This window comes from Mastigoproctus giganteus, chromosome 4 (genome assembly GCF_048544385.1).
Source record: "Mastigoproctus giganteus isolate SK-2022 chromosome 4, ASM4854438v1, whole genome shotgun sequence".
Classification (NCBI taxonomy): domain Eukaryota; kingdom Metazoa; phylum Arthropoda; class Arachnida; order Uropygi; family Thelyphonidae; genus Mastigoproctus; species Mastigoproctus giganteus.
Genome location: NC_143578.1, coordinates 191,845,478 through 191,860,505, shown reverse-complemented (window position 1 = coordinate 191,860,505; position 15,028 = coordinate 191,845,478). Strand labels below are relative to the sequence as shown.

Here is a 15,028-nt window from a genome sequence, read left to right as displayed (position 1 = left end):
ACAGAAAAGACTTCGGAACAGAAATTATCTTATCGATTTTATGAAAAATTTCATATTATGGATCAGTTTTATACTATTATAATATTTATGTACACTACATGTATAATGTAAATTCTTTGTGTTACCCCACGGTATACTAAAGGTTCAGAAACATTTCTATAGGAGTTACGGAAATTGTTTTCCAAAATTTCGGAATAATTACTACCTCATATAGTAACAGCTGGTTCCGACTATTTTCAATTTACTCTTTTCTCTAAGGAAGAGGTCGCTCGGCGAGCTTGCGCATTAATGTGAGCTGTTAAACTTTCGAAGCATTGTAATGGTGTAGAACGTTTAGTTAGATTTTGCGTCACTATGTTTGGTGTGATTTGTGAGAATTGTGGATTTAAAATAAACATTTTATTTACCAAGTTGGATTAGAAGTTTTGTTTTGGTAGCTTCATTCAATACAACAATTAACGGTAGCGTTGGCAATGAGCAAGGGAAGAGTCCACACTCACTATGATGGGAAAATCGCCGGTTTGTATGACCTCGGTGATACGCTTGGTCGCGGCCATTTTGCCGTTGTCAAACTAGCTAAACACGTTTTCACAGGCGAACAAGTTGCAGTTAAAGTTATAGATAAAACAAAGTTAGATGAAGTATCCCGAGCACATTTATTTCAAGAAGTTCGTTGTATGAAGTTGGTACAGCATCCAAACGTAGTACGATTGTATGAAGTAATTGACACTCAAACTAAATTGTATCTAATCTTAGAGTTGGGTGATGGTGGTGATATGTATGACTATATTATAAAACATGAGAACGGTGTTGATGAAGAAACAGCCAAAAAGTATTTTAAGCAAATTGTTCATGCTATATCATACTGTCATAAACTTCACGTTGTACATAGGGATCTTAAACCCGAAAATGTTGTGTTTTTCGAGAAACTAGGCATGGTGAAACTAACAGACTTCGGATTTAGTAATAAATTTTGCCCCGGCCAGAAGTTAGAGACTTCCTGTGGGTCTTTAGCATATTCAGCTCCTGAAATACTTTTAGGAGATTCTTATGATGCTCCAAAAGTGGGTAAGTAACCGCACTTCATTTACAGAAGACATGAAAACGGATGAGCAACAATTAGTTGTTATGAAGATGGTGTGTGTGGGGAGGGTTGGAGGCGTATTAGTAAAAGCAGTTCGATTGAAACATTGGAATTCCAAATAATTGCACTTCACAAATATTGATGGGACAGTATTATATCTGACGCTGTTAAAAAACTTTCATTTGAAAAAAAAAAAAAAAAAAAAAATGAAAGAGCAGTCTTTTTGGGGATGTAACTGGGTGTAGTTGTTTAATCATAGTATAGATATCAGTAATGCTGTAAACATTTTCATTTATATAGACACCACATTTATATAGATTATATAAACACCAATTTGCCAGCCCTATTAGTCAGCAACTGTTTTTTCATAACCTCAATAAATAATCCATAAACATTGAATGTGGTAAGTACAGATAACATGCTTCACACATTTTGTTTAGAGGCAATCACCTTATTATTGTAGGATTGCTTGCTATTTCCTTTTTTTTTTTTTATTTGGACGAATGTTGGGTATTGGAGACTTTCTTGATATCGTATTTAGTACTTATAGATATTTTAAATTCAAGATATGGGAGAAGTACCATTTCTCCCTGTTTTGCCATTGTATAAAAGCCAGGAACTGTTTTACTTACTTAACTTATACTGTTATGTAAGTGAATTACAGTTCCTGACTATACACAAAGTAATAAAACCTACTCTCGTCATATCTTGCTCTTAAAATGAATATTTTACATGGGGAAGTAGTATTACCTACCATGTGTTGCATAAGGCAGGAACCGTGATTCACTTATGTAAGGGATACTGTTATGTAAGTAAATATAATGTCAAGCAAGCAATAGGTTGTAATTTAAAGTTATAATCCATAAAGCAGTCAGAATTCATTAATAGCCAATTAAATATAATCTTGCCACTAAGTGGAATATAGCTGTATGCACAGTGTTTGCTAGGTGTTTGTTTTTATTGTGTAATTTAATGTTACCTTTTTTGTTTATTTGGTAACAACTTTATTTCTTAGAATTTGTAATTGATCCCAGTTTTAAATGATTGAAATATTTTAAACTGTTTTTTATTTGTTCTATAATATCCCCATTTCTGTCATTGTTTTTCATTCCTGAAACTGCCTATTTGTGGGTTGAAAAATTCTGATGAATTAAGATTTGTTTACGCTCAACATAGTATGAGTGGTTTTACTCTACATGGTTCTTTCTTTATTGATTTGTCGAATTGTTATACTTTATATAACAATTCTTGAATTATAATAAAGGAGTGTTGGATAGATTAGAAAGGATGGATAAATTTAATGGCATTTTTTTTTCACCTGGTGCTGTACAAGTTTGCATCATACATCCAATACCGAAACTGTTACCTTATTCCAAATCGTTAATTTTTCGATGAATAATTGTAAGCTCTTCGATGCTGGATAAAACACTTAAATTAGCTGTTTTAATTAATTTAATATTTATATAATGTTGCATCCCATGTAATGAAGTGTTATGTTTCTGTTATCAGCTGAGTTTCAGAGTTGTTTACATGTATTTTTTATTTTTTTTTTATATTATGAGTAATTTTATAATTTGTAATACAGTTCATTCTCTTTTGTAGGGTTCCCCTTTTTCGCTATACTCCAGAACATGGTGCACCTTCAGCCTGCCATGGTCTTGGGGTGTTTATTCCCCCTCTTCCAGCTGTTTTAAAATAGGAAAACGAGTTCCCGATTTTAAAACAGCGGCAAGGGTGGGATAAACACCCTAACTAACGCTAACCATAGCAGGTTAGGCACTTGATTTTCAAAGGGGCACCGTGTTCTGGAGTTTTACCCCCTTTTTTTCTGATGGGATTCTTTGGTATTCTTTTGTTTTTGTGTACAGGGTATTTACTTATTTTATGCATCATGACATCAGGCATCATGACATTGTAATGAAATAGGAAATATGCACCTACTTTGTATATAGTTAATGTCTGTAGAAGGTATTGGTAAGATTGTTTGTTGGTTGTTGTAAATCTCCCATCCAATCTGTATACTTTTATGCAATAAAGGTATAAATGTTATAGGTAAAAAAATCAGGATACAAGTTTATGTTGCTGTAAAACTCTGCCAGTTATATTGTCAGAAATATATTTCTTAGTAATTTATATCACATTAATCCTTTTTTTTTTTTTTTTTTTTTCTTTTATCATAAATTAGGTTCCTTTTTCGAATTTTTTCATTAGAGGTACTATCAGTTTTAATTCACTCCATTAGTTATTTTTTATGAGATTTGAAGCATTTTCTGTAAATATGTCTCTAATTTGAGTTGAATGGGACACTCAGATTATACAAAATAAAAGTTTGTAATTTAATTTATCAAAATTTTATAATTTAATTATTAAATTTTTAAAATTAATTTATTAAAATAATAAACTAATGAAAGAAAAGTTAATAAAATTATAGAATTAATAGGGAAGTAAAGGCTGAACAAACAGAAATGCACATTACTCATATTTTTAGTTCTATTGCAAGTTACACAATTATAGTGTTTTAAATTTTTTCACCTGGTGTTAAAACAGTTTTAATGGGGAGGACAAACTTAATTTAAATATTTTTATTTTGATATGTGAATCCATTAAGTTATCACATTAGTATAGCATTCTTTTTGAAAATGAACTAGAATTGTCAAATGTACTATACTTTTTATTCCCTATTTCTTATTTTACTTTGGAAGTGAACTGGAATTGTCTATTTAATTTTGACATTGCATACTTAGATTTCGGGAAGGATTAAATACTTTTGCACATAAAAGACTGCTGTACCAACTGGAGCAGTGGCATTAAGGGCAAGTTACTGCTATGGATAAAGGAAGTGGAAGAAGAGAGTTAGTTATCAATGGGCACTGCTCTTCATGGACTAATGTTGTTAGTGGAGTTCCCCAGAATTCAGTGCATTGTTGTTTTCAATATTTATCATTGATATTGATGAAGGATAGCTTCATCAGAGTTTAGCATTAGTAGAAGCATATGATAAAGAAAGCAAGCTTATGCAGCATCAGCCAAAAAAAAAAAAAAAAAGCTCCCATTTCACCCCTCCATTTGTTCCAAATACCTGTCCAGCTCAGCCTCAAATTTATTTAGCCTATCAACTTCCACAACAAAGGATGGAAGTCTGTTCTACCATCCAACTACCCACTGACTAAAGGCAAACTTCTGCACATCTTTCCTCAGTTTCAATTTATGTGCTCTCAAGGTGATTATTCCAAGCAAGAGGAAAAATCCCATCAGCATTGAGCATGCTCAAACCATTCAAGGCCTTATACACCTCAATCAGATCACCTCGCAGGTGCCTAGTCTCCAAACACTGTAATTTGCAAAACTTAAGCCTTTCTTCGTAAGAGCAACCCTTTGTTCCATTCACTAATCTTGTTGCCCTTCTCTATATTTGTTCCAACAACTCTACATCCTTCTTAAAATGAGGCCTCCAGACCTGTATACAGTACTCAAGGTGTGGCCTGACCATTTCCTTATACAAGGGGATAATCACCTCCTTATCCCTGCTAGAAAAATTCCTGTATATCATTGACAAGACACCATGAGCTACTCTTGCAGACCGTCTGCACTGCTCAGAAAACTTCCCATCTGCCTGCACAATTGCCCCCAGGTCCTTTTCATTCTCTACCGCTGTCAGTTTAGTACCACAGAGTTGATGCGTTACTCTGGGGGTCACTGCTTCCCATATGTAGTACTTTACATTTGTCAATGTTAAACTTCATTTGCCACCTCTCAGCCCATCTGCTCAACTTTTCTAGATCCTGTTGCAGCAGCGTACTGCCATTAATGTCCTTAACAACCCTGCCAACTTTTGTATCGTCTGCAGGCTTGGACATTAAGCTTGATATACCACCATCAATATCATTTAAAAATACAGAAAACAACACTGAACTCTGAGGGACTCCACTAATAACACTAGTCCACGATCAGCAGAGTCCATTGATTACCACTCTGTTTTCTCAAACTTAACCATCCCTTTGTCCATAGCAGCAACTTGCCTCCAATGCCACACTGCTCCAATTTGTTGAGCAGTCTTCCATGTGCAACAGTATCAAAAGCCTTTCTAAGATTTAAATATATGATATCAAAGTTATTCCCTGTATCCAGTTCCTTTGTGACCACATCATAGTATCCGATCAGATTGGTCAGGCATGACTTTCTCTTAACAAAACCATGCTGTGTCCGAGCTGTAACTGAAGTCTTGTCTAGCTGATCATGCAGTGCTTGTTTAACCAGTGCCTCCATTAATTTTCCTGGAATGGAAGTTAAACTAACAGGTCTATAATTACTTGTCACTCTTTGATCCTCCTTTGTGAATTGGAGTCACATTTGCACATCTCCAGTCCATGGGTACCTCCCTTAAGTCCAAAGTAGCTCTCATAATTATGGCTATGGGTTTCCTTACTTCCTTTGCTGCCTCCTTTATGGGATCTATCCAGTTAGATCCCAGATAGATCCCGTCCACCCCAGGTGCCCTTTTTATGTTTAACTTCAACAATTTCTTCTCCACTTTTCTCAGTTATTACAAAATCATCTAACTCACTGCCAGAGTTTAATTCACCTGTGGCATTCCCCCTCCCTGAATAACTCCTAATGTGTGAATGTAGATGCAAAATATTCATTTAGTTTGTCAGCCACCTGAGCTGGATAATCAACAGTTGAACCATCAATGTCCAGTGGACCAATCTGATTCATCCCTTTCCTTCTAGAGTTTATATAGGTAAAGGACTCTTTGCTGTTTTTCTTTGCATCATTTGCCAAAGATTTCTCATCTGCCTTTGCCTGCCTAATCTCCCTTGTGACTTGGTTATAGACCAGCTTATATCTGTCATAGGCTTCCATGTCACCTATTAATTTATATACATCCCATGCATTTTTCTTCTCTGCCATATGTCTCATTAGTTCATCTGACATCCATTTAGGCCTAAAACTTGAACAATATTTCTTAATGTAAAGCCTAGTAGCTTCCAAGATAAATTCTTTGAATGCTTCCCATTTTGAATTTGCTTTTGGTAACAACATCAGTTGATCCCACAGTATAGAATTTAAATACTGTCTCAGACCACCATAGTCTCCTTTACGAAAACAAAAACCCTTCCCTTTATCCCTGATGTTAGTTCTCTCTTTGAGTAAATCCCACTTCAGCACACTGTGATCACTGTCACCTAGTGGTTCTTTTTTATCTGCAGATTCTTAATGCATGAAGAATCACTAGTGATAATCAGATCAAGAGTATTACTCCCTCTAGTTGCCTCCCGAACATGCTGATGCAGAAAACAATCATCCAATATATCCACAAAAGCCTTGCTAGTGTGTGAGTGACCAACACACAAATTCCAGTCAATATCTGGGAAATTAAAATCCCCCATTACAAGACTCTCTGTTTTACTGGCTCACTCTATTTCCCTGTACAGTTTCTTATTATACTCATCAGAGTCATTAGGCCTATAACACACTGCTACTCTCAATTTTGATCTTCCAATGCTTATGTCACACCAAACTGACTAGACACTGCACTGTCCAGCGATGTCGACTGGCTTCACTTCCTTGGATATTTTGTTTTTTTTAACTAATAGCATAACCCATCCTTCCTTCCTATCCTGTACTTCCTTCCTTCCTATCCTTCCTGTACACATTGTACTCCCCAAATTCCAGTTCTGTATTCCTTATATCTGTGTGACATGTCTCTGATATCCCAACAATATCTGCCTTTGATGTTTTGAGCATCAAATTCATCAAATTTATTTACCAAACTCCTAGCGTTGGTGTATACACAAGTATACATGCACTTGTTCCCATTCTTATCTACCCTAACAACCCATGTGTTTTACTTGTACCGCAATGACTCCCACAATCTCTGAAATACCCTGCAAGATCTTGTTTTCCAGGCTGCTGCTCATTCCACTAGAAGCAGTGCAAGAATCACTTTTACCTCTGCCAGTGGCTACTGTGAATCTATTAGTCCTTGTATCCCTCCCAAGCTAGCGGTTTTCTGACCCACCTAACACTGCCTCGATAGCATCAGCAGTTATTCTTGCACCCTTTCTATTTTTTTTTTTTTTTTTATGAAAACCCCAAACACGAAAGGTATCAAAACCTTTTTAGTACTTAGTACTGTGCATGGGTTGAAGGAGAAGTATGGGGGGAGAGGGATGCCAGAAACTTTGCTCTATAGACTAAACATGGGTTTCACCACTTCAAGCCTCCAATAAGCAAAGTGGTGGTATTTCACCGGTTGATGAAAGTCATCTATTTAAGTGTATCCCATCCTTGTAGAAGCATTCTCTTGTTAACAAGCACAGACCAGGCTGGAAAAAAATTCTACTCTGTGTCTTGCACAGTCTTTCCAGGTCCGAATTGATCGACAAGGCTCTCATCATATACTCCCTCCTAACGTGTCTAGGCAGAATTGCAGACACTTTCAAATTCAACCCTAATTCATGGCTTTTTTTGAACAGTGACCTGTACTTGTTAAATAATTCCACCGGTCACCTGCTCTTAATATCATAAGTGCCTGACTTAATCAGGCTTAATGTGTAAGTTTGTAGATGATACAAAAGTTGGCATGAATGACAGTTATCAGGGTGAGCTACTGCAACAAGATCTAGGAAAATTCGGTTGATGGTTCAAGAAATGGCAGTTGAAGTGTAACAGATGCAAGGTACTGCATATGGGTAGCAGTAACCCCAGAGTAACTTACCATGTGGTACTACACTCGGTAGTGGAGAATGAAAAAGACCTGGGGGTAATTGTGCAGTCAGACACGAAATTCTCCAAGCAGTGCTGACATTCTGCTAGGACAGCTCATTGGGTTTTGTCAACGATATACAGAAACTTTGCTAGTAGTGATAAGGAGGTGATTACCCCTTTGTATAGGGCTACGTTATACAGGTCTGGAGGCCTCTCTTTAGGATGCAAGTCTGCTGGAACAGGTGCAGAGAAGGGCAACCAGATTGGAAGGGAACAAAATGGTGCTCTTACCTAGAAAGGCTTCATTTCTGCAAATTGCAGTCTTGAGGCTAGGCACTTGAGGGGAGATCTGATTGAGGTGTTTAAAACCTTGATTGGATTGACTAAGCTGAATGTTAATGGTATTCTTCCACCTGCTGAGACTACACACATGGGGGGGCCAATAAATTCAAGTTGAAGGATGGTTGTAGGATAGATGTGTGGACGTTTGCCTTCAGTCTGCAGGTGGTTATATGTTGGAACAGGATTCATTTGTTGTGGAAGAGGAATGGTTGAATAAATTCAAGGGAGAACTAGACAAATTCTTGGGGTGTATGGATGGGTAGAATTTGGATGTGCCCAGAGGTGGCATAAACCAGCTGGTTGCAAAAAATTGTTTATGATTCAGGGCATACCACTTAGGTGGCTTTGGACTAACCATTGCCACCCATGGCAGAAACCTTTTGGTAACCAGAGAAATGGTTATCTTGAGGGCACTGTGCACAGTAGTTCTGTCTATCACGAAGGCAGCCTTACCAATTGAAATGCATGTAATATAGGCATTACAGTACCCGTCTGTATTACTGAAGCAGTTGTATATTTCCATCAAGAGGCAAATCATAAACATTTTTCTGTTTATGATTTGCCAGCAAGATTGTGCAAAGGATCATAGAAGGTGATCTTGGATGTGCCCAGAGCTGGCTTAACACATCCAAGATCATTACATTATATGCGCTTCAGCCTTATCGGTTGAAGCCCATGTAATGTAAGCATTACAGTACCCTTCTGTATTACTGAAGTGGTTGTATATTTCAACCACCTGGGCCGGTTAAGAATATTTGAGACTCCAATTCACATGTGAGTAGAATCTTTTGCTTGTCATTGGCCATTCTCATTAAGTTGCAGAGTCTTCGTTGGTCATGAAGTTTTCTCATTTCTTTGCAATTGTGCTGAGTCTGTTGAGCCTGGTGAGCTTTAGATCCTCATTCATCTCGCTGTTTGGATGATTGTAAAAGTTTTGAAAGAGGTCTTCTTCTTGCTGTTACGTTACAAGTCTATGCAGGTCATTACTACATTCTTCATCAGGGTTGCCATTGTCATTGTCTTGGCACATTGTCCTACATATTTCAGTCCTTTTGTGAATGTCCAACTCCGATTCATACAATTTACAATCTAGTATGATCTCTTCATTGTCGTCGTAGATCTTGACATATTTCATCTCTGATCGTATCTCTGTTTCCTCATTGCGAAATGGCGTTACCACCTAGCACTTGTACTTGTTGAGATCCTGAGTGAAGTCATATTTTCAATAGCATATTATACTGTTGTTTCTTGCAGATCTCATTAGCGCTGCATGTGTAATTTGCTACAAAGCATGACAGAATAACATGATCCAACATGATAGTATGATTGTAACAATACAAATACTTGTATTGTTGCAATCATGCTATTCAATAAATGGCTACAATCAAATGGGTAATTAGGCTATTGGCCTAACCTCTTCCAAACGTTGATTCGGTAGAGTAAGCAGCAGGCATGTGTATCCTATTTATCACTAACATTGATTTGGTAGAGTAAGTAGCAGGCGTGAGCATCAATTACATCTTTCATGATATCAGTTCACTTAAACCTATCATCAAAGAGGTTTACATATAAAACATCTTTTATGCTTACAGGGTATACATGCGATTTATTTTTTTGCTGAAGCTATACAGGGTGTTCCAAAAGTCATGGTCAATAATTTAAAGGTGAACTGTACAGACTACAATATGCAAAAAAAGCCTAGTAAACATGGGTCCTTAAGTGAATTGTTTTCGAGATATTACACATTTCTAGTTGCGATCAACCACTGACAAGGTGAACTGTACAAAGTTGGGATCCACCACTGACTTGTTTGTTTAGGTTATGCTCATTCTCTCCCTTTCTCAGTGCCCTGATTTGCGATTTATACAGAGTGAGCAGCTGTTTGGAAGAAAAGTAACATCGAGAGCGAAAGAGAAAACCAAGTTTTTTAGATGCAGAGGAAGCAATATTTGTAATGTGCTTGTGCCAGAGAGATTAGAAGTCAGGGTAATCCCCAAAAGAGATATATCATTTTGCCTAGAAATCGGAGTGTCACTAAAGATAAGCGTAGGAGCAGAAGAATCCTTTTTGTGAGATATAAGACAAGACTGAGTTTTAGAAGGGTTGAAATCAACTAAGTTGTCTTTGCCCCACTGGAGAATTACCTGAAGATCGGCATTTAAGGAATTGGTAGCAGATTTTCGAGAAGTTGAAGCTGATTGAGCAGGACAAGGTTTCTCAAAATGGAAAGTGGAATGCAAGGTGCTATCATCGGCAAAACTATGGATAGGATTTCCAGTCAATGGAAGAAGGTCATTAATGTACAAGAGGAAAAGAGTGGGGGAAAGAACTGAACCTTTGGGGACACCGGCATTAGTGGAGAAGTTGAAGACAGAGAGCCATCTACCATCACCCTCAGTGAGTTTGTTTGTTTGTTTGGTTTTTTTTAGGAGCATTAGCAACTAAGGCCATATTGCTCCGGGATATGCGGTGGTCATTCCCTGACCTTTCCGCATCCTCCGTATTTGGTGGTGACGGGCTCGAACCCCGGTCTAATCAAGAAGCGTGTACTACGCACTGCTGCTCCTTCCCACCTGGCTACGGAGGCGCCCCTCAGTGAGTGATCAGAGAGAAAACTGGATAACCAATTACTAAAAACAGTTGGCAAACCATAAGATGGAAGCTTGTTTAGAAGACCTTTATGCCAAACATGATCGAAAGCCTTTGAGATGTCAGGAGCAACTGCTTATGTTTCACCGAACGTTTCCATTGAATTTGTCCATAAATGGGTAACGTAAGCCAGAATATTACCGGTAAATCGACACTGATGGAAACCATACTGGCGATTGTTAATCAGACGGACGGTTTCTAGGTAGTTTAAGAGTTGGCGGTTAATTGATTTCTCCATTACTTTAGAAAGAGTAGAAGTGATTGCAATGGACAAGAGAGATTTGTCACCCTTTTTAGGAACTGGCTGGATGTGAGCAGATTTCCAAGCAGAAGGAAAAACCCATTTGGAATAAGAAAGTGAAAAAAGGCGGCAAAGAATAGGAGTTAGTTCAGGAGCACAGGTTTTGAGAACAATAAATAATAAGCAAAATAATAGTCCACCATGATTATGAAAAATCCAATTAAATAATAATCCACTGACTGTGAAAACTCTGCTTCAAAACATAAGAAGCGGTCATAAAAAAAATTACTACTCTTGAAATGATGACCCTGTCAAGTTTTTATTATCTCATTTACTGAAATGTGGATACCTGTGGAATAGGAACTGGCTTTTCATCATTTTCAAGCTATAACTTTGACTGCGATCTTGTTGAAGAATATTTTTGAAATAGTGTCAGAGCCCGCCAGTAAACCTTGAAGTATTACATCTCAGAACTAAATTAGCCCAAAATTTAGTTGACATTGTGTATATATTCTGCCTAATCCTTCTATTGAAATTAGTGCTGAATTTGTTAACTGGACAATTGCCAAACTTTCTAAAAATAATTCCATTATGATTGGTTGAGATTTTAATTAACATCCATCCTGTAAAGATCTTTCTGACTTTGTTGTGTCAGAGTTTAAGGCTGCTAATCTTAACACCTTACTAGAGAAAATAATATCCTTGACTAAATCTTCTCTAATGCTGTTGAATCCACACAATTCTTGTTTCTACTCCAGCACAACCACCGAATCAGAGGAGTTTACAATAAATTATTAATACAATCGTTAATTGTATTTAGCAGTTAGGGGCTTAATCATGGTCCAATCAAAGTGTCTGTGCTGGTGCACGCTTTCTCTTGACCACTCGGCTGTGTTAGTTTTCACTTTCTTCCACTTTGTACTATGATTGGTATCAGAAGGCTGCATTAGCCGAGTTGTCAGGCACTAGGGTGCAAAAGTACATGTGCTTTGAGTGACTGGGGTTCAAGCTTTTGACCTACTAAATACTTTGTCTTGTATTCTTTCTGTCTTGTGAACTCCTCTGACTGTTGGTCATCATGGAATATAAACAGAAAATTTAATTTTAAAACAATTGTTTTAAAAACAGGTGAAGAAAGCCAACGCGAGAACTATAGGGAAGCTTCGGAAAATTTTAGCGATAAAATGGTTCTGGTTTCCTGGTACCGCAGCTTCTCCCTGCATTCTTGGTGGGTGGGTGGTGCGTGTTGTCGGTAGAGGTCGGTAGTGATGTGTTGATTAGTTTTTTCTCGTTGTTTGGGGCAGATTATTGGAGTTCATGAGTGTAATGCCTTCGCGGCTGAGGTTTGCTTGTGGGTGCACCCTCCGTGCTGCCTCAGTCATAGGATGTTCCCCCCCCCCTACTGTTTTAACCTGATAGGAAAATGACTTCTACTGCAGCTACCAATAACACGCACCAGCTGTAGAAGTCATTTCTGTATCGGGTTAAAACAGCAGGAAGGGGGGATAAATGCCCTAAGACCGAGGCAGTCTTGAGTGTGTTCTCATAAGTAAATTTCATCCCACTCATGAACTCCGATAATCTGCTTTTAATAATAAGAAAAAAACTAATCAATACATCGTTATTGACTTCTCCTGCCACTATCGATAACACACACCATCTGTTTACCAAGAATGCAGAGAGAAGCTGTGGTACCGGGAAATGCTTTTGACCGGTAAGTTTCCCTTGGTTCTTGTGTTGGCTTTCTTTACCTTAACTCAATTGTCTTTTGACATTACAATGGATAAAAATAATGAACCTGCCTGTAAAAAAAGCTCTTTGAGTCTCAAACATTTGAATCAAAATATTTGTGATAATCTTAATTTTTATTTTTGGGACCTTGCCTGTCCATCCAATCCAATGCATATTGCTTAAGTTTTCCTTTCGACCTGGAATGCTTCCATCCCAAAAAAATGGCAGTGTCAAAAGCTTCTTATCCCTCCTTTATCTGAAATCTATGGTGGACTGGGCAACTTGATTCACTTTTTAAATTAAAGCAAAAAAATTGCAGAAATTTCCAAAATTGAACTCTGAGGATGATCACCTAATCTTCTTGTTACTTTGTAATCAATTTAACAGACTTAAAAAAGAAATCCAAAATTTCACCTCAGCTAAGATTGGTAATAATTCTAGAATTTATACTCCAAAATCTCCTACACCGTACTGATAGATCTTAACTTCAACTTCTAGTTGGAACACATTGTGTTTCAATAAGAAACAGATTCCATGTGTTAGATTTAATGAAAGCATGTCATCAATTAACAGTCTAAACACTATCTTGAAAGACATAATTAAAGTTGATTAAAAATATTCTTTCAAAAGGCACTGCTGGCTGGGATATCATTTCTCTCGTCATTATTAAAATCTCAAGTGTTTATATAATTGACCTTCTTGTTTTGTTTTTCAATCAAGTTATTTCTAATAAAATCCTCCTCACTGAATGGGCATACTACAGACTTTTCCCATTTCCAAAGTGCAAAAATATTCAAAGAAATAAAGATATTATGCCCATCTGTGTCTCATCCTTTGTTTAAAACTTTCTTGAATAATGTCTCCTTCCCATGATTATTAATCAACTATTTCCATTCCAAAATAATCAAATTCATTATGGATTGAAAGACAGGTCCACTATGGCTAACTTGCTTACAACTAATTTATTTGTTCTAAATGCCCTTAACTCAAAAGACTTATAAACATAATATATATTGATATAAATTTTGCATTTCATGCAATCTCAATTCAGTACTCTCCAGCTTTAAGAATATATCTTACCATACCATGTGCTCTTCTGGCATTCCTTTAGGAATACCAGAAGAGAATAATATTGCCCTTTTGACAATACTATTCTCTTTCAACCTTTCTTATTATCACATGAACATATGATTTGTTATGCAGATGATGTTAAAATCTTTGCCACCTCTCATTGAATTCAATAGTCTGTCATTGAACAAGGCATACTCAAAACTCTAAAAAAAAGATTTTTCTTCATTTTTTCCAATTTAACCCCTAATTCAATAAAACCTAGTTGTCAGATCTCTTTTAAAAAGAACATCCTTCCAATCACAGCTTCTCTTGATTCTTAGATTTACCACTTGTCCACAAACATAAGGATCTCGGATTTCAAATTCAGTTGCTGCAATCATGTAAACTGTCTTTCGAAAAACTTAGGCAAGCTATTTGGTATACTAAACAAAACCGTAAACATATTCACTGTACCCATATTAATAACAAATATTTTTCAACAATGGGCAAACTTAACATACTTTATGCTTCACCAGTTCGGAGTATTGTTTCTAACTCAACCTTAAAAAAAAATCACATATGTTGAATATTGGCTTCTCAGCTGGATTTTTTTTAAATCCAGCTATGCACCTACAAGATTACAATTTTTCATAGTCAACTGCCTCAGCAATTGTGAAATTGTTTTTTTTGATTTGGTACAACAATTTAACCATTTTCTTCATGGAAAATTAAGAGAAATTCTCTAGAGCCAGCTCTTATCTCTTTATTAACCAGCTGCAATTGACTGAGAAACAATTTCCATTTAACATTATCTTCTTTGTTAACTCATGTAAAACAAAGTAAAATACTTCTTCTGCGTGCAGCAAAACTAATTCAAATAAATCTTATTCGGGACAAACAACCAACGCATTGCATCCTTCTCTCCCTTCACACAAATTTCACGCTATAATCCTTTTTCTTTTTCTTTATCCTTTAAATAATAATCTTATGTGGTTACTTACTATATTAAATGGTAATTTGTGTTTTATTTTAATATATTTTTATATATGATTTACTTGAAACTACATTTTTTTATTATAAATACTTTGTTACTTTGTTTATTTTATTAATCACTGTCTATGTAAGCTTTGCTTGCCATTCACTAATATTTTGCGACCATGCTTGTCTCTGCTCAGAGTAGAGACCAGGCCAAACCTGTGTTCATGTATTGACGTGATTTA

The 15,028-nt window shown here is 36.6% G+C and overlaps 1 protein-coding gene across 2 annotated transcripts in view; it reads left to right on the top strand.

The window, feature by feature from the left end:
- The first annotated feature begins 337 nt into the window (after positions 1–337).
- Snrk (SNF related kinase) overlaps positions 338–15,028 on the top strand; it is a 152,893-nt gene continuing 138,202 nt past the window's right edge. For both annotated transcript variants that reach the window (XM_090371948.1, XM_090371949.1), the window contains exon 1: positions 338–1,068. In XM_090371948.1, coding sequence (XP_090228074.1) covers positions 474–1,068 — 595 coding nt within the window. In that variant the 5' untranslated portion in view covers positions 338–473. The remainder of the gene's footprint in view (positions 1,069–15,028) is intronic.